General features: G+C 38.3%; 1 protein-coding gene across 2 annotated transcripts in view; it reads right to left on the bottom strand.

The window, feature by feature from the left end:
- bean1 (brain expressed, associated with NEDD4, 1) overlaps nt 1-23,776 on the bottom strand; it is a 70,771-nt gene extending 46,995 nt beyond the window's left edge. The window contains exons 1-3 of one of the 2 annotated variants that reach the window (XM_052601417.1): nt 23,392-23,776; nt 21,855-21,890; nt 20,157-20,256 (exon numbers count right to left, since the gene is read on the bottom strand). In XM_052601417.1, coding sequence (XP_052457377.1) covers nt 20,157-20,181 — 25 coding nt within the window. In that variant the 5' untranslated portion in view covers nt 20,182-20,256; nt 21,855-21,890; nt 23,392-23,776. Of the gene's footprint in view, nt 1-20,156; nt 20,286-21,854; nt 21,891-23,391 lie in introns of both variants that reach the window. The other variant, XM_052601416.1, reaches the window with a different exon arrangement.
- Between the last annotated feature and the right edge of the window lie 328 nt (nt 23,777-24,104).

Genomic DNA, 24,104 nt, shown 5'->3' on the forward strand with positions numbered 1-24,104 from the left:
GTTAAATGGTACTGTAAATATGAATACAGTATTTTTACTGTAAGTTTAATTTACAGTAAGTTACTGGCAAACTGCTGCCAGTAAGTTACTGTAATTTCTACAGGAAATTTTTTACAGTGTACCCACACATCCATTAGCACACAACACACACACACACACACACGCACACACACACACACACACACACACACACACACACACACACACACACACACACACACACACACACACACAGAGAGAGAGGCTTCTTGGAAGCTGATTCTAATAAACAAGTCCTGATTTGTTTCACTGAATATTTCATGACTTCCAAGAAGAGCACTAATAGTTCAATGAATCAAATGTGATGAATCTAATAATTTCCTGATGATTCTCACAACCACAGCTCAATATTAGAGTAAAAAATAAACAGTAAATGGAGTGGGGTTCAAAAGTTTAATTTATATATATATATTCCATTTAAACCTGTAAATAAACAATGTTTTAGAATGATAAAATAAAGGAGATTATACTTTACAATGAATAAGAGATTCTGCAAATGGTTATACGGCTCACTACGTCACAGAGTTGAGTGCAAAACCAAGTGTATATATTATGTAGTGCTACTGTTTTGGAGCAAAAACACAGGCAGTATGTAAAGCAGCAGAAACCGTCTGGATGTCTTTGTCAAAACATCTGTAAATATCACTGTGATGACTTGGCACTCTAAGAGTACATGTATGTGTCACTATACGGCTTGCTGCGTTGTCACTCCCTGTAATGATGTGAGGCGACAGGGATTTTAGAGACTAAATATGACATAGAGACAAGAAGATAGCAAACTGAGGGAGAAACGTTGAATGGTGCACTATTAGTAAAGACATTAGTAAAATGTACTTTTGAACTTTCTATCCATCAAGAATCCTAATAAAAATCGTGGTTCCCAATATAATATTATATTAAGCAGCACAAATGTTACACTGAAGACTTATTTATTTATTTTCTGAATAAATTTCAGAAAATAAATAAATAAATAAATGACTATAAACTGAAGAGTAATCCAGAGGCAGCAAACACATGTGAAATGCCATATAAATATATGGACAAGTACTGTACACTTGTTAATGTGCTTCACACCTACAAGGCAAATTTGTCTCATACAAGCTTCTCCTGAGCCTCGTGAGAAATGCCATCTGCCAGAGTTGTTAAAAGTTGACATAACCTTTTACTCATATCCACTTCTGGGACATCCAGCTGGGAAGGACGTGACAGATAGTGCAAGCCTTGGCACATCCTTCAATCTCTCCAGTTGACCCAGATAACACAGACCATGAGCTGCACTAATTGAAAAAGCCTACAAGAAAAAAACCTTACTATATAATTATATCTCACTTTTGCACGCTAACCAATTAATTTCAGCTAGTTTGGGTAGTAATAATATTTGTTACGGTCATTTTTAGTGGAAACATAGTACAGAATTAGTTTATAATTAGAATAATCAAGCTTTAAAAGAAAAGAAATGGCAAGAGAGGAGTTTCATAGTGTCTTTCTAACTGTTTTCAAATCTGTGATACAATGCAGGCAAAGGCCTGATGAGATAAGACACAGGAAAGAGCCCTTACTGACAAGGTCACAGGACGGACAGATGTTATGTCAAGAGCACACAATCCATTCTCATAAGACTGCTCCAATGAACAGCTATTGATCCAGGCTTTTGGCATTTTGAGGCTTTGAAGCCTCAGTGCTTTTTTCTTTCCAGCAACCCATTTAAAATGAGACAAACACTTTGCACTTTAATAATCAAGGATTAAAATAATCAAGATTATTTATTTAACTATGGATATTACTGCTGTGATTACCATTGTGCTTATAAAGTGCACTGAAACAACCAACAGAAAAAGTAAACAAATCAAATCAAACCAGATCAAACCAAACGATAATATTAATAATAATAATAATAATAATTTATATAATAATAATAATAATAATAATAAACTAATACAACTGCCATATGTCATAATGAAATAATGAAGCAAAAATTAGAAAGAAATAAAGTGAAGCAAATTAACGCAACAACTGAATTATTACTGCTATAGTCTCTTGTGCATATAAATGCCTTTTTGCTCTCTATACATCTGAATAAATCTCACTAATAATAGTTTGTTATTTCCCCAGAAGAAGCCTAACCTCTAACCCCAACTCTTCAGAGGCCTTTGGGACGTCAGCAGAAGCAGCAGTGCTGAACTGTCACTCTGCTTAACTCGGGACGTCACCGTGTTGATTTAGCAGCGGCAGTGCAGCTTCCGAATATTGAGCAAACGTCAGCTCTGATCCGAGATCAGCACCCTGGAAAGCATTAAGCAGTCGTGTCAAATGAGCCACTGAGCGAGGGGAAGTAAGGAAAGCCATCAACGCAAAAACATCCTCTTTCCTCACGCCAAGGGCAAGTCTGGGCATAGCAGAAACTAGAGCGAAGCAAGGAACAGTTATCTGCAAAGTGAAAATGTTTTCATATTTTCACCATTCGAAATCTGTATGATATTTTTAAGACTCTCTAATCATTTACAAAACAACATTTACTAGTATAAAACTATTTTAGATAGTATCTGGAGTCATATGATTCACATGAAACTTTGATTGAATTTTTTTTTTTGTTATTAAAAGGAAAAGTAATTCCCTCTCTTGGTGCTTTAGAATGCTATTATCCTTGAATACTGGCACCACACGCTTAATGACACACATGAACCAGTGGGATCTGGACTTAACGATGGCAATCCTGGTGCCAAAAGTGGGGTTGATCTGTGAGATGCAGTTAAGGGAAAAATGCTCACATCATAAAGCGATCATATGGTTTCAGAAGACAGCGCATGAATCATATGGACCATGCATACTAAGTTTTTCATGCTTATGAGATATTAATGAGATTAATTATTGAGCTACAGGTTTAGAATGTTGAGTAAATGATTGCAGAATATTAATTTGGGGGGTAAACTATCCCTTTAAGCTTAAGGGGGGGGGGGGGGAGGGGTGAAATGCTATTTCATGCATACTGAGTTTTTTACACTGTTAAAGAGTTGGATACCCATGCTAAACATGGACAAAGTTTCAAAAATTAAGTTGTACGGTTGAAGGAGTATTTTTTTTCCAAAAATACCTCTTCCGGTTTGTCACAAGTTTCGGAAAGTTTTTTTCGTGTATGGGTCTGTGTGATGTTAGATGGAGCGGAATTTCCTTATGGGTCCTAAGGGCACTTCTCCCGGAAGAGCGCGCTCCTGTATAGCAGAGCACTGAGAGCAGAGACATTCACTGATGAGATCGAGAGACCGAATTGTCAGAAAAGAAGTGTGTTTTTGGTTGCCAGGGCAAGACAACCCTGCACAGATTACCCCCCCAAAAAAACAGCATTAAGGGACCAGGGGATGGAGTTTATTTTTAAAGAGCATCAACGGAGTTGTGCAAGTGTTTTTGTTTGTTCCCTGCATTTTGAAGATGCTTGTTTTACAAACAAGGCCCAGTTTGACGCCGGATTTGCACATCGTTTATTTCTTAAGGATAATGCAGTCCCAACGAAAAAGGGTCACGATCGTGTGTTGGAACCGCATGAGGTGAGTAAAACTGCTTCAAATATCTCTGTGTTGTTAACTTAGCTATCGGCGCGTAAGCACATCAAGTAAACAACATGCGATGTTGTCATCAAACTGCACTTTCCACATGTACAGCTTAAAAAAAATAAAAAAATAAAAAAATAAATGACAAAGTGGAACTTAGTCATTTTCCAAAACCGCTAAGCAAATATATACAGTTTCAGTACATACCAAATAGAGACCTCGTTGCTGATGCTGCTCTTGTTAAATTTCAGCCTCTGGATCTGATTCTGGATCATACATATACGGATTTTGGATGATGTTTTTTTTTTTCTCACGGTAAAGTCACAGCTTCCAAATGCTCTCAACGCAAAAGCCTACTCGCGCTCGTGATTCTTTAGCTCCGCCCACACGTCACGCCTCCAGGCATTCGTGTTTTTCCGGGAAAAATCGGTACAGACTATCTTTCTCTTATAAATATAATAAAACTAAAGACTTTTTGGAGTTATGAAGGATGCAGTACTACTTTATAGGTACTCAAGATTAACAGGATATTGAGTGAAAATGAGCATTTCACCCCCCCTTTAACAGACATGATGTGGATTTGTTGGGAAACAAATCTGCACATTTCTTTTTTTTTTTTTTCAAAGTTCTCTTCATAAAAATAAGGGCATACAGGTTTGGAACAGCACAAGGGTGAGAAATGGAAAGTCCTTTTTCATGAAGAATTAATCCTTAAATGGTTACCAAAATGAACACAAATAAATCCAGTGTACACTGTGATTTATAAACACATCTTCTGTTTTCCAACACTGCAAAAAAAAAAAAAAAAATATATAATAATAATTTGGAGAGTAATTTGCAGTTCATTCAAGGTATATATTTATCAGTATATGTGCTCATTTGGATCGAACCCATGATTGTTGAGCTTTTAAAGCACAATGCTCTACGACTTACCTCTATCCATTGACGGTTTATCAGCATGCTGGTTCGCTTCGTCAGTCACCTTATCACAGACCCAATTTTCGTCCAAACACGGCCGTTGAGCAGCATTAAGCGTCATCGCGACAGGTGCTCTCCTCGCCAAGCCACACATCGTGGCCAATAGAGCTCAGGCGTAGACGTTATGGAATGGTGCATTGTGGGTAACAGCGGCCATTTTAGAGGCATCGCAAAGCAGGTTTGTAATAAGATAATAGCCGGTCTCCAGAAAAAGTTATAGAACGTGACAAAAAAAGTTGCCTATACCTATACGGACAAACTTAATAATGAAGCCAAACAACACTACTTAAAAAAAATAGTTTCCCTAATAATTTCTCCTACTGGGTCTGTGGAGAGAGCGCTTACACCTCCGATCAATTAAAAAATTTAAAGTCACTGGAGGCTCACCTGCAGATCACAAATGGATCTGCAAATTAAACATGGAGAAAACAATCGTTCTCACTAGGGAAATGTTAACATTAACCAAGCATCAGTGGTGACACACACACACACATTTCTCAGATTCTCAGAACTATGAAGCTTGTCTATGTGGGTTTGTTACACTTCAGGAGTAATTACTCACCTATCATACTTGCAAAAATCCACTGTTTTCATCCGGTAGTTCTGTAATCCGGTATAATATTGACGAACATTCACCTCAGACACAACCCACCATTCACCAAAACAAGACGCTTAACTTCCTATTTTGAAGTTCGTTCCAGTTTTTTTATTTTTTATTTTTTTTTAAACAAGTTGTTCAAATTTATTAAATACAGTCAGCACAAAAATATAAAAAAACAAATTAAGTTCAGGATTGGGTCAAAAGAAAATGTTTAAACAAAAAATACAGACATTAAACTGACTCCCTTACTGGCCAAAAACTAGAGAAAGCGTAATGTGTCTGTGTCTGAGTTTGTGTGTGTGTATGTGAGAGAGTGAGAGAGAGAGACCATACACAACATGTCTCACCATAACTATGTATTATAATATTATCGAAGGTGATGGTTTCCCTCCGTACAGCGGCGACCCAAGCCATCTGACGCCTCTTGGTGATTTCAGACACCTTGTGTTTTTTTTCCAAGTAGGAAAATGTTGAAAACTAATATGATTCACGAGGCGTTTGCCCTGTCGATCATGAAACCGATTACAGCAGTTCACAATACAGCAATACTGAACCATTTTCCAAAAAATAATCAAAATTAATGACCAAATGACCAACGTTACCTAATGCCTACTATACAGTACATCTACTTCTGTACTGCGATTCCCACAATGCATTGGACGTGATGCAACGATCCCGACCTCTATGGACCTTGCAAGCTCCGAGCTCGCCTCGCTCTATACAATGATCGCGCCGCCCGAGACCGAGCTCTCGTCGAGCGCTGGATTGCAGCAGAACAAAATCCAACCAGCCTGGGCTGAACAGTCACCGAGGCTCAGTCTTTCACCATGGCGTTCCGGCCGAGTGGCAGTTTGAGGCCACTTCCTCCAGCGGCGCAGACCGCGCGACGTTAACCAATACATTTCCAGGCGAAGACGCTAAAAACAGGTTCTTCTTTTTTTTCATTGGATTTTTACGGCAGTTGGCATCCAAAGTGTTGCATCTAAAAGCAGTTTCGTGGCTAAAGTTTGTTAAACGACGTCATGACGTAGTTCCGTCTTCTTCTACTAGTGTTTTATGGCGGTTTTGGCAAACCAGTGTAAAGGTGCATTACCGCCACCCGCTGATCCGGGGTGTGGATCCCGCATAGATTTGGACTACAGATACAATGTTCGGTCGGATGATGATGCCACTTTAAACCACGAAGCCAAGGCATTAGGTTAGATTATTGTAATGCCTTGTTCTCAGGCCTTCCAGCTAAATCGTTGAGCAAGCTTCAGTATATACAAATTCTGCCGCACGCGTGCTCACTTGTACTTCTCCTTGTGAACACATTACACCGGTTCTTTCACAATTACACGGGCTTCCCGTAAATGCGAGAATTGATTTTAAAATTCTTATCTTAACATACTAGGCACTTCATGGGACTGCACCTGAGTATCTTTGTGAACTCATCAGTCCTTATATTCCATCACGCTCTCTTCGCTCCACTAACTCTCTTTCACTTCACCAGCCATGATGTGAGCTAAAGACCATGGGGGAAAGAGCATTTTCATATAAAGCCCCTAAGCCATGGAATGTACTTCCTCTGCACGTCAGATATGCACCAACGTTGGGTGATTTTAAAAAGTTGATTAAGTCACATTTATTCAAGACTGTCTTTCTTTAATGAATTGGTGTATTGCTTTTGGTGTTTTGTTCTATTCTTTTATTACCTTATTACTGTAGCGCTTTGGGTTTAAGAAAAGCGCATTACAAATAAAATGCATTAATATTATTGTTACATTCGGCTTACCGCGCACGTTTAAACCTCACCGAAATGATACAGACATAAGTTCCAAAAAAAAAAAATAAAACAAACTTGTAAGTTTCTGGATAAAAGCGTCTGCTAAATGCTTAATTTAATTTCAAATTTTAATTTCCATGCAAGTCTTCTGGTAGGACCAAATCATTTAGGGACCTATTTCACCATTCACTGGTGTGATCACTAAAAATTAATATCCAAAACGCATCTGCCCTCGTGTTTTGATGCAGGATAGCAAGTGTGAGTAAAATTACTGTCGCCTTTTAAGGACCGTAATACGGAAAAACTGGCAAGTAAATATGTTTAGAAACCACTTGAAAGGGAATAGCACATAACTGCTGTTAACCCATTTGCTGCAAGCATCGCCAACGGCCCCAGTCTACTATCGTTTCACTTTCACAGCACGTTAAACATCACTCTCTTACTTGATCTGGATAAACCGCGCATCAATTGAAGTCTAAAGACTTTTGGCTTTTATATTTGACCAATATTTCGATAAAACATCATTCCAGTGATAATTTTCCATCATGTCAGGAAAACTATTCCTATTCCTGAACGGTAAACGTCAAAGTGTTAGCTCGTGGACAAATGTTGATCATGGATCTAGTCAGAAAGAATCATGTACAGAAACCTCTTTATTCTGGATATGTAATTTCTGTCTCCATGCCAAAAATGGGGGGTGTCTGGTAAGGGGTTAACTGCTATAATCATGTCTTTCGGTACAACGTCTTACAAGACTAAACATGCTCAATCGTTTCCAAAAGCCTCTGTTTCCACAGTCCATAATACAACGTGAATACAGTGTTCCAAACGTATCCACTCGGGAGACCGTCTAAAGAGCCGGAGGCCAAATGAGAGGAAAGATGCTTTTCCAACAGGAACATAATAAGGTGGACAAGGCTTGAGGAATTGTCAAATCAGGCAACAAATTGCTAAGCTGGTAACACAGTAGGCTACCCATTAATTTTTAGCTTGCCCCATCAAAAGTTTACTAACCTTTTTTACTCTTCCCACAGCCAACACCTACAGCAGCTGAAGCAAGTAGCCTTTCATGTACCTCCTCACTGCCGCAGCAGTGTCTGCTCCCGCAGGAGCCTTTCCTGTATCTCCCCACTGCCGCAGCAGCGTCTGCTCCCGAAGGAGCCTTTCCTGTACCCCCTCACCGCCGCAGCAGTGTCTGCTCCCGCAGGAGCCTTTCCTGTACCTCCTCACCGCCACAGCAGTGTCTGGTCCCGCAGGAGCCTTTCCTGTATCTCCCCACTGCTGCTGCAGTGTCTGCTTACCCGTCTGTCGCGTGTGCTCCTTTCAGACGTCTGGCGAGAGTCTCCCGGATGGGCCTATGCTTGCCGGCCGCAAGCGAGTCTCATCCATCCGATGCCGTGAGTCCGGATCTCCCTTCGGATGTCGCCAGAGTCCTCCTTGCCGGCCAGCCCAAAAGCTTTTTATCTGCCAAACCGAGAGGACCCAGACGTCCGTCATCCTGAGTCTCAATGTCCTGTCTGAGGCTTCATGGGCCCTCTCGGTCAGCGTTAGCCCTTCACCCACTGAATAGCAGGGGCTATCAGCCAGTAGGACCCGTACGCCGACACCGTGACCTATTCCGGTCGAGGCAACTCTGGTCCTCCCGGTCGGGCACCACAACCACGCTGCTCCTCCTCATCGGCCGGTAGGGCTCACCGTTTCAACGGCAAAAAGTTCCAGTTGAGCATCGGCTCGAGCCCTACCGACTGGGCGCCAACAACCACGTAGTTCACTAGCTGCAGCCGGTAGGGCCTACTCTCCCAACGCCCAAGTCGCTCCCTCCGGAGTACGTAGGCCCTTCCAGCCTGCCAACGAGATGACTTCTCAGAAACCAAATCAGCCCCCGCCAGTGCTCTGCTTTTTTTGGGGGGGCATTCTTTAAACTGGCGGCTGTCCTCTTGTACATTTGCCTTTTTGGGGGGTACTCTAGGTTCGGCCATTCCCGAGCTCGGAGCCCTTTCCTGGACAGCACGTCAAAAACGCATACCATACCTCAGCTAATTATATGTAAGCGTGAACTAGTTAAATGTAATTATCAATAAGATTTGTCAGGAGCACGTCAGATACTTAGCATAATCAACACAGGTGGACCACAATCAAGTAATCAATCCCATAGTATAAATATCGCTCTATCCATTGACGGTTTATCAGCATCCCTCCTCCACCCCATCTCCTCACTTCAAGTTCACTTTATAATATACGGGGAAGGGGGGTACTCTAGGTTCCGGCCATTCCCGAGCTCGGAGCCCTTCCCCGCACGCCAGCACGCCAAATACGCATACCATACCTCAGCTAATTATATGTAAGCGTGAACTAGTGAAATTAGTAATGAGTCTGATTGGCCAGCTATCCAGTGCATTGTGATTGGCCGAATGCCTCGAAATGACGGAAATGTTACACCCTTATCATACTGTGATGCCGTCTCCCAGAGCACACAGACTATAGCCGGCATTACAGTCTTCTCTCCCAGGATCAGAAAACGGTCCTCCATAAAATGCGCTGAATATTTGGGTTGAACTGTTCTGGAACAGTGTTGTAAATACAACTTAACCACTGATTTCTAGTCACGTCCATTTTTGGAAGGCCAAACAAAGTGTTTTCGCTTTTTTAGTGAAACACACAGCGTCTCCACACATGCAGTGGCAGGAACAATATTATAAAGTTGTAAAGGTACGCCTTCTTTCTTTGCATGAACATTTGGGCGGAGTTATGCAAATCTTCCAGCAGACATGTGGGGGCGTGTTTAAATGAAGTGCTTTAGGAGGGCGTGGACTAGTCTCAACTTTTATAAAGAATATCTCTTTGGGTTTGAAAGTTCAGTATTTGCATCTTTAGGGATCTTATCTATTCAGGAACAGCTTGTAACACTCCAAAGGGAACTGAAAACTTGAAATCGCATCATAAGACCCCTTTAAAATGCAATGTGATGTGTTTATAGTATTTGGACAAGGTATTTGCATCCTAACACACATATAATTCATATTCAGCAACACCTGGCAAAACCTCATATAACCAACATTAAAGTTTCAGAATCTTTGGATCTATGTTCATAACACTGCTGTATTTCCTCTAAACTGTGTGCACACCCACACAATGTTTTGGATGAGCTGTTCTAGCACAGCTGGCATAATGCATTCATAATATTTCCCCTGCAGGGCCTTTAATGTGAGTGTCTGTGTGTGCGTGGCTAAGCAGAAGAGTCAGCGGTGATCCTGCGGGCCTGTAACGGATGCTGGCTGTTTGCTCTCTGACGGATGGGGGATAATGGATCTGATTGTGGCAATGATGTTTGCTCACGTCTGCAGCCTGTGCTGAAGGCAGTCCTGTGAACACTGTTTGACTGTCGGGCCCGTTTGATGAGGTTAGTTACTGGGCAGTCTGTCTGTCAGCACGCTCGGCCCACTCTAACCACCCCAAATCGACCGAACAGAACGGAGGGCTTCATCAGCTCAAGGTCAGTCTGTACCCAGCACCATCTGACTCAGACTGGACAACAGCTGTTGACCGGAGAGAAATAAGCAGAGGGGCAGCGAATACACACACATACAATACTGCAAAACATGAATCTCACTGACACAATGCATGAACGCATCAGGGTAAAAATAAGTAGGAGGAGACTGGAGAATAGCTGCAACACTTGTGTCTAACTGTTAACATCTCTAGCAGATCTGGTCATAAATCTGTCAAATTTTAAAAGCAGACTTTAAAAGAAATTATGTTAAATACACGGAGTTCCAAGACCAGAGTTGAGTTAACATGTAACAATAGGGCTTTTCTCTCCGTACTTAACCCCGGGTTAACTTCATTCTAAACCCGACTTTTAACCCTAGGTATGTCATGGCAGGTCAAGCTCGTATGACTTTGTATCATTGGTCTAGACACCAGTGATGGATAGGTTTAGGGGCGGAGTTAAGTGTAGGTCATTTGTACAAATTCATTCGAATTGTGCAACTCTTAAAATACATACGCTTTAGCGCAAATCATATGAATTTGAATGAGTGAGGTCGTAAGAATTAGCCTCCTCGTAAAATATGTACGAATTGACGTGAGATCAGGCTGAATTGCAGCACTGTTACATTTATTCAACAAAATCAAAAGGCAATAAAAAACAGAAGAAAAAAAACACTACCAGTCAAACGACTGAACAAACTTAGGCCAAAATACACACAGTGCAGTTAATAACAAAACTAGAAACTTGTGTGCAGTGTGAAATGTCAGGATTAACTGTAAACCCCATGCTAATTATAAGCAGTGCAAGACTTGAAACAAAACAACCCAGGAATCCTGTAACCCGGGATGCAGAATGACCCAGTGTTCATGATTTTAAGTGTGAAAAGTCCTAAAATCAAAACCAATTTCAATTACAAAAAACATAAATAATCTACACAATATAGTTCTAATTTTAATAAGCTCAAATCAACAAACATAAGAAAAACATGCGTGTTTGCTGATATTAAGTTTGGGATCTGTAAGGTATTAATATTTTTGTAAGAAGTCTCTTATGTTCACCAAGTCTGCATTTATTTGATCATAAAAACATCAAAAACGGTAAAAAAAAAAAAAAACTGTAAAATTGTGAAACATTAAAATTCTATTGCAATATGTTGTAAAATGTATTCTATTAATAAGATGGCAAAATTGGATTTTCAACAGCAGTCAATCCAGTCTTTTATGTCCCATGATGATTTTGTGTCCAATAAACATCAATTTCTAATTATGATCAATGCTAAAAACAGTTGTGCTGCTTAATATTTTTATGGAAACAGTGATTACTTCATATATAGAAACACACACACACACACACACACACACACACACACACACACACACACACACACACACACACACACACACACACACACACACACACACACACATATATATATATATATATATATATATATATATAAACAAAATGCATATAATACATTTTGAATAATACATTTTGATTTAGTTTCTCAACTTTAGCTTTCAGGTTTGAAAGTTTAGGTTGTATTTTTATTTAAAAAGAAAAAAAAAAGAATATTGTATTTTTAAACATTTTTTTTTCACTAAAAATAATCAAATGTATTGCCACTAATGAAAAATGTTACACTGCTGTTATATAAAATATACATGAAACTGCAAGTGACACAAGTGATTACAGTATGTATACTAACATGACGTCTTATTCTATCCCATTTAATGTGTTAATATAAGCATCATTTCACCTAATTTGTATTACATACAGTCATCCGTTCTATACCATGCATGATATTGAATTTGTCAATACTATCAAAGACCAGTCTAAAGCATTGCTTTTGGTTTGAACATCTAGTCCAAAGGGGGAAAAAGAATGCAACATGCTACAGTGAATTTTTCTAATGGAGATTCAGAGCCATTCATTTCTGGTATAATGGAGGAGAAAGAGCCTGCTGTACAGTACACAGTGGAGCCTGTAGTGAATTAGATGTGGGTCAGAGAAATTCTGCATATCTAGGTCATACCGAATCAAACTGAGGTTTAAGCCTTCTCTCATTCTGGCTCACCTATTAATAAAGCCCATAGGGGAGACACAGATTACATTTCTGCCTGTGACGCTCTATATTCACAAATCACAATCTCATTATTTGCCATGCATGCAGTAAGAGCATCTACGGTAATTCACATTGGCCAAAACACACTAGGAAACGTGTTGTGAAAAAAATATCCCCGGTGATCACATACATCTACATTCAGACGGGATAAGTTTTCTCAGAGGATCACTGAGTTTGCTTAAAAACAGTAGGTAATTTGCTCTGGAATTATTACAGAAAGAGTTTGTTTGAGGAAAACACCAAAGTGGCAGATTTGGATGGGATTAAAATCAACAAGTACATCTGTGAAATTTCTCTAACGACCCCCTGTAAAACCAGTCCTTCCTGAATAGGGCTTTAATTCATAAACATAAAAGACGATATTTTGAAGAATGCTTATATATATATATATTATATTTTTTATATATTTTTTTTTTTTTGTGACCACTGAATTCCACTGTATGGAGGGGAAGAAAGAAAGAAAGAATGAATGAATGAAAGAAAGAAATAAACTTACAAAATGTAAGATTAATTTGCATCTAGTTGGTTTTATCTTAACTTATATATATATATATTTCCCGATCCTGGCCTCCCTTTCTGTGACAAAACATGTAGTCATTGGGGGAAACGCTGCAGATTTTTACAACTGTTGACATAAAAGTCCCCTTGGTTAACAGCAAACTCTGAAAAGCAAGACAGAATGAGGTTGCAGGGCTCCAGACTAACTTTTTTCACTAGGAGCACAGTGGCCCCCAACTGAAAATTTTAGGGGCACAACCAAAAAATGTAGGGGCGCACAAGGTAAATCAACATGCTTACCAAATCTACTTATTTCCACTGTATTGTAATATATCCTCTGGAGAGATGCATTTTTAATGTAGGTAAAATAAATGGAGTAACAACAATGGAAAAAATTGACCATATCCTGCCATAAAAAGTATTCCAAATTTACATTTACATTTAGTCATGAGCAGATGCTTGCATCCAAAGCAACTTACAAATGAGGACGAAGTTTTAAGCTCAATTTTAAGCCACACGTTTGGTTTTTGTGTGGTTGACAAATATGTATATATTTATGAGATCTTGTTTACCAATCTATAGCAGAAAAATATGTGTTTGAAAAAAAAGTGCCCCTATTATGCCATTTTTCAGGGACATATTATGTTTTATTTTTTTATAATTTTTTTTGTTAATCTAAAAACACAGAAAGTTTTGTGTGAGAGGTAGGTTAACATTGTACGATTGGTGTAGGCTGATAGAATATATGGTTTGTACAGTATACAAACTACGAAGCATCCCCGCAATGATAGTAAACCAGATTACTCGTAATATGTTATGCAAAATAAGCATGTGGGTAAAAATGTCATAACTTTTAAGAGTGTGGGTGTTTGGGCAGATAATGATTAAAAACTAATAAATAACATTTATATAATAATATTTAACATTAATCATATTCTTAATAAGAATAAGATTACATTTATTATGTTATGTATTTATTGCAAGCAACATAAATACTAATATATTACAAAATATTATTATTGTATTATATTGTACCATCACTTGTGAAAGAAATTTTACTGCGTAGTTTGGCATACAACCTTGTATTTAATTCATGCAGAATATTTACATTCCACAGTATACAGCACATACATGCATTCTGCATACAGCAGAATCAGAGTCATGTGGAATTATGCTATTGTAAACAACAGATTGTATACTACTGTTTGCCAAATGTATGTTGGGCAGTGGGTCTAGTTGGATGTTTAGATTAGGCGCCCTATGGTGTAGTGCAGCACTGTTCTTGGCGTGTTCTGATATTTTGAGAAATTCTAGTTTTACAAACATCTCACAGATTCATTATACGGTTCAGTAGCAGTAAACATGAAAGCAGATAGTTGCACTCTCATTTAAAGCCTACTTGGATTAGACAGTCGAGCAGGAAGATTTTGACAATGACTTGCTGTACTCTCTCTCTGTTTACCCAATACGTCTGACAGCTCCCTTGACAATATAACAGACTGAGGAAGCTGTCTTTGCCTCATAAACACTGACTATGCAAAAACCACTAAATCATATTCATACTGCAGTGCAATAGCTGGAGGAAACTACAGCAGTCTCTATTTTTGATAAAGTAATACGTTTCTGCTCAATCAAATGACTAATTTATCTTCTTCTTCATGTTTATTGGGCTATTAAAGGTGATGTAATTATGAAGGTTAAATTAATTTAAATGTATAATGTCTGTTCCAACTGCTCCCAAACATTGGTTGGTTTGTTTGACCAATGGTAGACAGGACGAGGGGTGTACAGGAAACCATTTCTGTTTGGTGATGCTAGAGGTGCTGAAAGTACTCACTTCACTTTAAAGATTAGACCGTAACATCGCACACGGCTCGAAAGCAACAGTAGCATTCTTTATTATCTATAAGCTTGTTTCCCCCTGTGGACCTCGATTTAGTCAGTCCCCATGATCCAATGTGTATTCAGGTTTAAGACTCCACGTCTTTGCATAAGTGTAAGTTTTTTTTTTTTTTTTTTCTACTGTACAAACTACAAAAACATTATTTGCTTATTGGCTCTTCCAATAAGATACAGTTGCCAGAGAGCCTACAAAAATTCTGAACTTCTTATCTCAAGCTGAAAATTTGTGTTTTAAATAGGGGTAAAAGACTCACAGAGGTCGCCATTAAAAAAAAAAACAGAAACAGAAAAGTGGTTTCCTGGAATCTCATCTCTAAGACAGTTTTCTCTCATGCAGGGGCAACCATTCAAAAACATCACTCCCATGTCATTTAAACCAGATTAAAGGGCACAGTGCCGATAAACCTGGGTGCTTTGGATACCTTATATCCCAAGCAACTTAAGCTAAGGGGGGATTAACTCCGTAGATCCGTATTATCTAGACCTCCAGGGTTTTAGTGGGTCAGGGGATGCAATAGCAGGACCCATTTCCACAGGATTTGGCAGCTTTGATCCCACTCTCGCTGTTATGGCTGGCAGGCTGAGCCCATGGGATGAGGCACTGGCCCCGTGGCTTAATCTGGTTTAAGTGGTACCCATGAACCACTTCTGCATGTCTCACTCAGTCAACAAGAATCCACCCATGTCCCTGTTCAACCCAAATAGACATCACCCAAAAAAACAGGGACTCATATTCTCAGATTGAAAGCGCTGCCGGCTGGAACTGTTACTGAGATACTACTCAAAGGGCACAACTAAAAATGGAGCACCTTATTTTATTTTTGCTGCTTTTTGCACAGTCCATTAAATGTATATGACAATCTCTGATACATAACGTTTTACTAACAATTGTAAAAAGCACATTTAATTTATGAATGTACAGTATATTATGACCTCATGGCATGTAGGACTAGATACATACATTGTGGAGATAAAAAAAAAAATATATATGTTTTATTAAGTTGTGGCAATTACGTACTAATTTATTTTCTTTCACATTGTTTTATTACAATGTGGCCATAGTTTACTAAAACATGGCATATAATAAATTCATGGCCACAGTAAATAATGTCTGCATATCTTGTGTGGGTGACCGTAATTCTCCTTTTCTACTATATCTAATATTTTTTTTTAATGCTTAATTACACTTTAATCACATGCAATTCTAGATTTTGGGAAAAAAATATAAACATGAAAATAATTATTGGTAAAATTGTCTTATACTGGTGCATTTGCAAACTTGTGCAGCTCTGTGTTAAATTGGTTTACTGCTCTATGAAATAGAAAGTGAAATAGTCCCAAAGCAGTAGAAGGATTTCACAGCAATAACAATCTAGCAATCCAGAAGCAATGGCAAAAAACTCCTAAGCATTACCATCATGCTAACTCCCACTTCTCTTCTCACTCTCGTATAAAGCTCATATGCATATAGATTCAGAGCTCTTGCAAGGTTGCTTCTTTCCAAGATTGAAATTATTAGTCATGCATGCTAAAGGATGCAATCTTGCATCAATCCCCCCCCCCCCCCCCCCAAAAAAAGGCTCGATTTTGACTGATGGCTGGAGCTGGAGGATATAGTTTGCTAAAATGTATGTGCACTAAAATATGAACAGACCACATGGATATTAAGAAAAGTGCCAGTCTCATGTTCCATGCCAAGTGTTATTTGTCTAATATTTCAAATTTTGTAGGAATAACACTTGCCTCAGAGAAAAGATTTTATTTCAGACAGAGCATGTTAACATTTTTAACAGGAATAGAATTCATAGATTAAGCTACAAAAATATACAGTACAGTTAAATGCACTTTGGCTATATCAGTTGTTTCAAGGATCACAAGTTCGACTGTACATTATTATTATCAGTAGAGGGGATAGCTGTGATAGACTAACATTGTTTTAATGTGGACCACTGTCATTGACAGCTGTGCAAAAGCACGGCCAACTCAAGGATATATGTCAGCATTCATACTCTTCCTCAGGGAGGGCTGTAATGAAGCTCATCCAATAACCCAAAAACTTAGAGCCAATTGCTCATCTAATTGGAAGAGTTTATGAGAGCAGCACTACCTTCTTTCTCACTCTGGAATTAAAACGATAATGCACTTGAATCAAACAAAATAAATGCCTTTCTGCATCTGGGATTTGCATGAACTTGAAAGTAGCAATGAATGTCAATACCAGAGGACACCAAGTTTGAAGCCATTTAGCCACCTTACAACATATGACAAAAAGAGAGGCAACCACGCAGGAACCGAACGGTCTGACAACAATAAAGGCAACATCTTCCACTACTTTGAATTGTGCTTTCTCCTTGTCTTCTCTGCCACTTCTTTTAGCCTCCCTCTGGGATGTATGTAGGAGTGTGAGTGTTTATGAGTGGGCTGTAGTAATAAAAATGGTGGATGCTGTTTGTGCCAATGATGCAGGAAGAGGTATGATGGGTGTGCTATTCCACATGCACAGCAGGGGCATCCCCAGTGGGCTAGAGCCAGCGTCAGCAACCTGGCAACACAAAGATCTAACCAGCTGAGACGGTGCCTGATGGAAGGTCACATCAGGAAGAGAGGAAATGGCAGTGAGGCAACCTGCTGATCAATACAATCTCTTTAATTGGTCAAAGTAATATCAAATATGAACCAGGTAATATAAAGCAGTATCTATGGAATATGGAGATATATTGCTTTCTGACTGAAATGCAAAAAAACAGCTATGATTATGTGTTAACAAAATTCTTCAAACACACAATACAATTTAAAAGGGACAGTGAGAAATTAAATTGTTATGCTCTTCCAATGTTCTTCCAAACTTAGACGGTGTAACTTTCTTTCTTGGAACACAAAAGGTGAATTTTGATAAATATACACTTTAATATGATATACAGTATACATTTTAAAATATTAAATTAAAAAAGTTACAATTTAAATGTATAAATATATATTAAAATATGAAATTTAGTGTCAGTAGGACTTTTTCTTTTCTGAAATTGAGAAATGTATTATCAATTTTATGATCTTTTATGTAGCCATTTATCAGTATTTATTTCTTGTTATTTTCTTCTGCTGTGCAGGCTGGGAGTCTAGGGAAAAAGCTGGCTGCAGGGATCACATGGCTACCGTGACATTTAATGTGTTGGATAGATGAGTAATGTATCATGTATCGGAGTGAATTGAGAGGAGTAACTAGACAGCACTACTCTATAGGGCCTTTCACACAGCTTTAGTTTCAGAACTAAATGTACAGTACTAAAGTGCTGGGATGATTTTGCACAAACTATTTCCCAGGACCATTTAAAGGGTTGCATTCGCACCGACTGTGTGTACTAGGACGTGACGTAAGCCGGTTGTCAGCGATGTCATTTGTGTGTGGCGTTAAACAACGAAAACAAAGAAGAACAACGTTAACAACAGGAGGCTGTGATCGCAGCTGTGTTTTTGTCATGTCTCACGGGTTTCACAATAATGGCCATGGAATGTCGACGTATACGTAAAGCTAAACTAAGAATCTCCAACAACACTGGCAGTGCTACATCTGTTACAAGTGCCTGCACTTCAGTGTCTGTCCTTCCGTCACTGTTCACCATACTTGTGAAATAAGTTGACACAATGTTTACAGTATGTTTACACAGCGTTTTAAATCATGGTGGGTGAAGGTGTTTTCAATTGCGTCTGGCCAATCAATGTCTACTAATGTCACGGGCAGTACCAGTTGTGCTGCTTAGACCCTGCTCCGGAGTAGGAGCTAATTTGGTTCTCAAAAAAGGCAGTCCGGTACTAAAATCACACCTAGTTCCTGCTGTCTTTGTTATTGCAGTACATGGATTGTCACAGCGCATCATTCCCTTCCTCTTCCTGTTCATAATTCCTAACAAGTACAACAAGATGCAACAATTTCCAACGAAACGCCATTTTCAAAGTCATCAGAGTGCAATAGTGTGTACACTATTTTTCCATAAGGCTCTAAAAATCTTTAATAAAGTGTTAAGCCATGAACCTAGCCAACCAGCTACAAGGTGAATCACATTAAAAACTCAGAAAATTTACAACAAATTCAGCTATTAATAGTGGCAACCGATGGCTTTAATAAAAGTATATAACAGTACATTGGACAACATAAATTTATAGTAGGTTTGTCTTCATGGCTCTATGGAGAAAAAGAAGCTTTTACTTCTGAAACCCGACTGTTGTGCTTTATGAGCTAAAACGAAATGCAGTCGTCATGATCTTTTGCTACGTGTCAAAAGCCTTGTGACATCATCAATGTAAGTGGATACAATCTCTCTGTCTGGAAAGAGTTTAGCCAAATGTCAGTCCTAAATACGCTTTGGCTGAGGCGGCTACCTGTCCCTTACAAAGGCGTTTAAAAGAGAATGGTGGCCATTTAGCAAACAAACAAGATTATGTGTCAGTGAAAGAACAGTAACATAATCACAAGCATTGCCTCAGGTTTTTACAATACTGGTCTCATATAATAATTACAGCAATAACAAAAGATGAGATTCTGATTAAAAATTTGCCAGGGAAAGAAGTAACTGCAGTCCCTTGGGCATGCATTAACATTCAGAAACCATTTGTCTCATACTGAATGGACTAGCAAAACTAATTTCTTATTGGATTTGTTTGCAAGGTAGAGAATGAGCCCTGATGGCTGACAACCCGCCTTTATGTACAGTAATTCAGCGAGGAGATGTATTGTTCTCAGTCAAATATAGGTATGACATTTAAATGATCATCCTTAGATGACATTTCTGGCACTCCCTGAGTAGTAGTTTAGATGTTTTATAGTTTGCTGTGCTGTGACTCTGAGCTCATTTAAACTGCAAAGTAAGAAGAAAAAGGGATCTCTTTAAAACAACACTGCTTAATCAACTCCGTGTCAAGATAGCCCAGTTGAATTACAACTTGTAGCCACGTTGGCATGGTTTCTGTCTAAACCACCAACTAGCTGCCTACTGTTTGGTTTGTTTGTTTATTCCTCAGGATGAAACTGCTACAACATTACAAGTGTGTGAAACCTCTGTTCTATAAATTTGTGTAAAATCGTGCTCAATAACTCCAAGGTGTGCAGCAAAAGGTGAGATATAAATCATGGACTGGACGAGACAGTAAAGGATTACAGAAAACATCTCCACTCTTTGAATACATTGTGAATGGCGGAAAATGGACATTTGACTTACCTGAACAAATAAGTTTCATCAACATGTACTCCCTGCCACAGTCTTTCCTATAGTGACATCTTAAACAATTGACCAAGCAGGTTCCAATTCTGACCTTCTCCTTTGGACAAAGAAGGAAGATGTTTTTATCTGCAGGTATGAGAGCGAGAGATCAAAGAGAAAGAAAACGACAGCCATCCCGATGTTTAAAGGCACTGGCTACATCTCACCTAGTGTCCACCCACCCTGTTCCAAGCCAAAACACATCAAGTCAGTTCAGAGGACATTTTATTCAGAGAGGTACGCCAACTAACCACCTCTCACACTTCAGCTTGTGCATTATGCCTGACTTCAGTACAAACATATAATTTCAGATTTTAAATATTATTTTTGTATTCTCTGCAAGTCCAGTTTGCACAAATATTGAGGTAATTAGAAAAACACAACTGAGTTGAAAAGAGTTTAACAGCATCTTTATTATCAAACCTGATGACTTCAAATTCAATACTCTGGGTTATTAATTTTATGTACTGATAGCATAATTTACCAGGGCTCATTTCTATGGAAGCCTGTGCCTCCGTCACTGAAAAAAAAAAAAAAACCTTAATTGAAACTTTTTATCTCACAATTCTGACTTTCTCATTATTTTGTGATACGAACCCACAATTCTTAATTTTTTTCTCAGAATTATATGATATAAACTTGCAATTGCGAGATAAAAGGTTATAAATTGTGAGATATAAACTCGCAAATCTGAGAAAATAAAGTCAGAACTGTGAAATATAAACCTACAATTCTGAAAAGTAGTGAGAGCTGTGAGATATAAACTCGCAAAAAAAAAAAATCTTGCAAGTGTGACTTTATATCTCGCAATTCTTACTGTAGAACTTGCAATTTTGAGTTTATATTTCACAATGGTGTGTAATTGTGAAATAAAAAAATCGCAATAATCTTATTATTATTATTATTATTATTATTGAGTGGCAGAAATGGGCCTCCATACATTTCCCAGGCTACTAATGATTTATTTACTTTCTCCATTTGACCATATTAAATAATTTTCAAAAACAACATTGTTGTCACAACAATATGAAAATGGAATTTAAACTTGTTCTTGATTTCTTCTGGCTGATTCTCAGGGCAATAAATAATAGTGACGTTTTGTTTTTTTCCTTGAACAGCAGCCAAGTTGAGTACATACAGTAAATTTAGCCCATATGCTATGCAGAATATCCCTTATCTAATCTGGTGTTCACAGTCAAAAAACTGCCTTTTTAAATGTCTTATGTCTTCTGCTTTATTTTTGCAATATATCAGATTCAATCTTGATTAAATCCAATATCTGATAATAACATAGCATCTGAAGAAATTTATAAGCAATTTTTGTAGACTGGTCATTTTTTACCAAGAACATCAAAAGTGTAACAAGGTGGGGGAAATCCCCTCCAAAAAGTAAAATAAAAAAGATAATTTTTTTGGGAAATTATCCTTTATTCCCTACGTGAGCAAAGTCAGTAAGTTGTAGTCCAATGCAATAACATTAACCAACATTTTCATTAAAAAAGAAATGACGGGTCAAAATGACTGGAACACAACATGGGTTAAAATGGAACAACAGCACATAATCAAATTGCATACATAAAGCACACTACTAGATAACCTAATTCAGGACTCACATGTGAAAACATGCATAAAAGACTAAAAATAAAAAGTACTCACATGCTTTGGTGTAATTCTTGCCAACCTTGGTTATATCTGAAGTACAAATGAGGAGAAGTAAAAATGAAGAAAAACAATGGGAGAGAGAGACAAAAAAGAGTGAACGCAAGAAGGGGACAAAAAGTTTAACTTCATTACCATAAGGTATTATTTTATTGTAATTCTACATTCCTGCTTGCAGCTTTGATGCTGACAGCGTTGCATCTCATGGGATCTTAGTGTCTCAGGTGTGTGTGCAGGTGCAATTATTCAGAATCAAGGGAGACCAACTGACTACAGCAACAAGCCACCATGCAGCTTTGCTTATAATTTAACAAACTACACAGTGACCTTCATTTTATTATGAAAATACACAATTCACAGACAGACAGACAGATCAGACCCAACTATTCACAATAACATCAACTTTTCTTTTCAACTATTATAAAGGTTGCTGTTGTCACACACACACACACACACACACACACACACACACACACACACACACACACACACACACACACACACACACACACACACACACACGTCTGGTCAGCTATCCTTGTGGGGACTCTCCATAGGTGTAATGGTTTTTTATACTGTATAGACCGTATTTTCTATCGCCCTACACCAACCCTACCCCTAAACCTAACCCTCACAGGAAACTTTCTGCATTTTTAGATTTTCAAGAAACTTCATTCTGTGTAATTTATTAGCTTGTTTACCCGTGGGGACCTCAATTTAGGTCCCCACCATGACACGAGTCCCCATGAGTCTGTGTGTATTCAGGTTTAAGTTCCCACCAGAATGTGGGCATGTTTTTGTGACATATCAGGACACAACTCTGTATAATGACATGGGTATGACACAGGTATTACAAGGAGAGGGTGACTTATAAGGACATAACCCATGTCCCCATTTTTCAAAACACTTATAGAACGTAAAGAATGAGTTTTTCTTTTTTTTTTTTTTTTTGAGAAAGTAAAAATGCACAAAGTTTCCTGTGAGGGTGAGGGTTAGGTGTAGGGATGGTGGAGGGCGATAGAATATAGAATTTGTACAGTATAAAAACCATTACGCCTATGGGGTGTCCCCACTTTTCACAAAAACAAACGTGTGTATGTGTTTGTGTTTGTGTGTGTGTGTGTGTGTGCATTGGTGTGTGTATATATGTACTGTATGCATATATTTATACATTACATACATACATATATATTATACACACACACACACACACATATATATATATATATATATATATATATATATATATATACATACATCATACATACATACATACATACATACATATATATATATATATATATATAGTTCGTGCATAGTACGTCAAATACGATAATTTACAAAAAATAGCTAAAAACATGCAGTTGGTTGATTCTTTTAACTAAACAGTTAGCGTTTCCATATGAAGCAAAGCACATTGGTTACCTGACAAAATACTTTACAGTTCTGAATTAAGAGACCAGAGTCTGTGAAACTTGCACACTGTGGAGACCGTATGACTTTAAGGTAAGAAACAGGTACGTAACCTACTTACCCGCTCGCAGAGGAGAAAATAGCCCCATGCAACTTCAACGTCAGTGTTTCTCGGAGTGCTCTAAAAAGCCCATATGGACTCAGAGCCTCAGCTGAATTTTACTCTGCTAACCTCCTCAGACATGTTTTACCACAATCCTTGCAAATCCGGCTCCTCTACTCGTCTAAATATCTCGCTTGGTCCTGCATGCATGTGCCATCGATCACAGACTGTTACATCAAATCATCTGACAGAGATGCGCAAACGCCGCTTTACTCCGAATCCAAACGATTTCTTTACTTGATTACAGCACTTTCAATGCAGTGACTGTAAAAAAAAATCACTGTAAACAACTCTCCGCCTCATGGCTGAGTCTCCCGGCGCTTCCTATAGGCTTTCTGAATAAAGAAATGAGGGCAGGTGATGCTGTGCCATTAAACAGAGAGATAGAGAGAGAGAGAGAGAGAGAGAGAGAGAGAGAGAATACTGCACTTAAGACAGACGAATGCTATGAAAATAAATAATACATTTCTTTATTTAAAAAGAGAAGAATCATAACCTTTTAGGTGACTTCCTCACCTCTCACATTTCTGTTTACTTTGAATAAAGGGCACATAGTTGGCACACTTGTCATGAGTGTACATAGATTTTTATACAGTACTGTATACTACAAGGATAATAACAGGAAGCAACACTATTTTACACTCAAATAATTATTATTTGGCTAAACTTAA

The sequence above is a fragment of the Carassius gibelio genome, chromosome A7 (assembly GCF_023724105.1).
Source record: "Carassius gibelio isolate Cgi1373 ecotype wild population from Czech Republic chromosome A7, carGib1.2-hapl.c, whole genome shotgun sequence".
Taxonomy (NCBI): Eukaryota; Metazoa; Chordata; class Actinopteri; order Cypriniformes; family Cyprinidae; genus Carassius; species Carassius gibelio.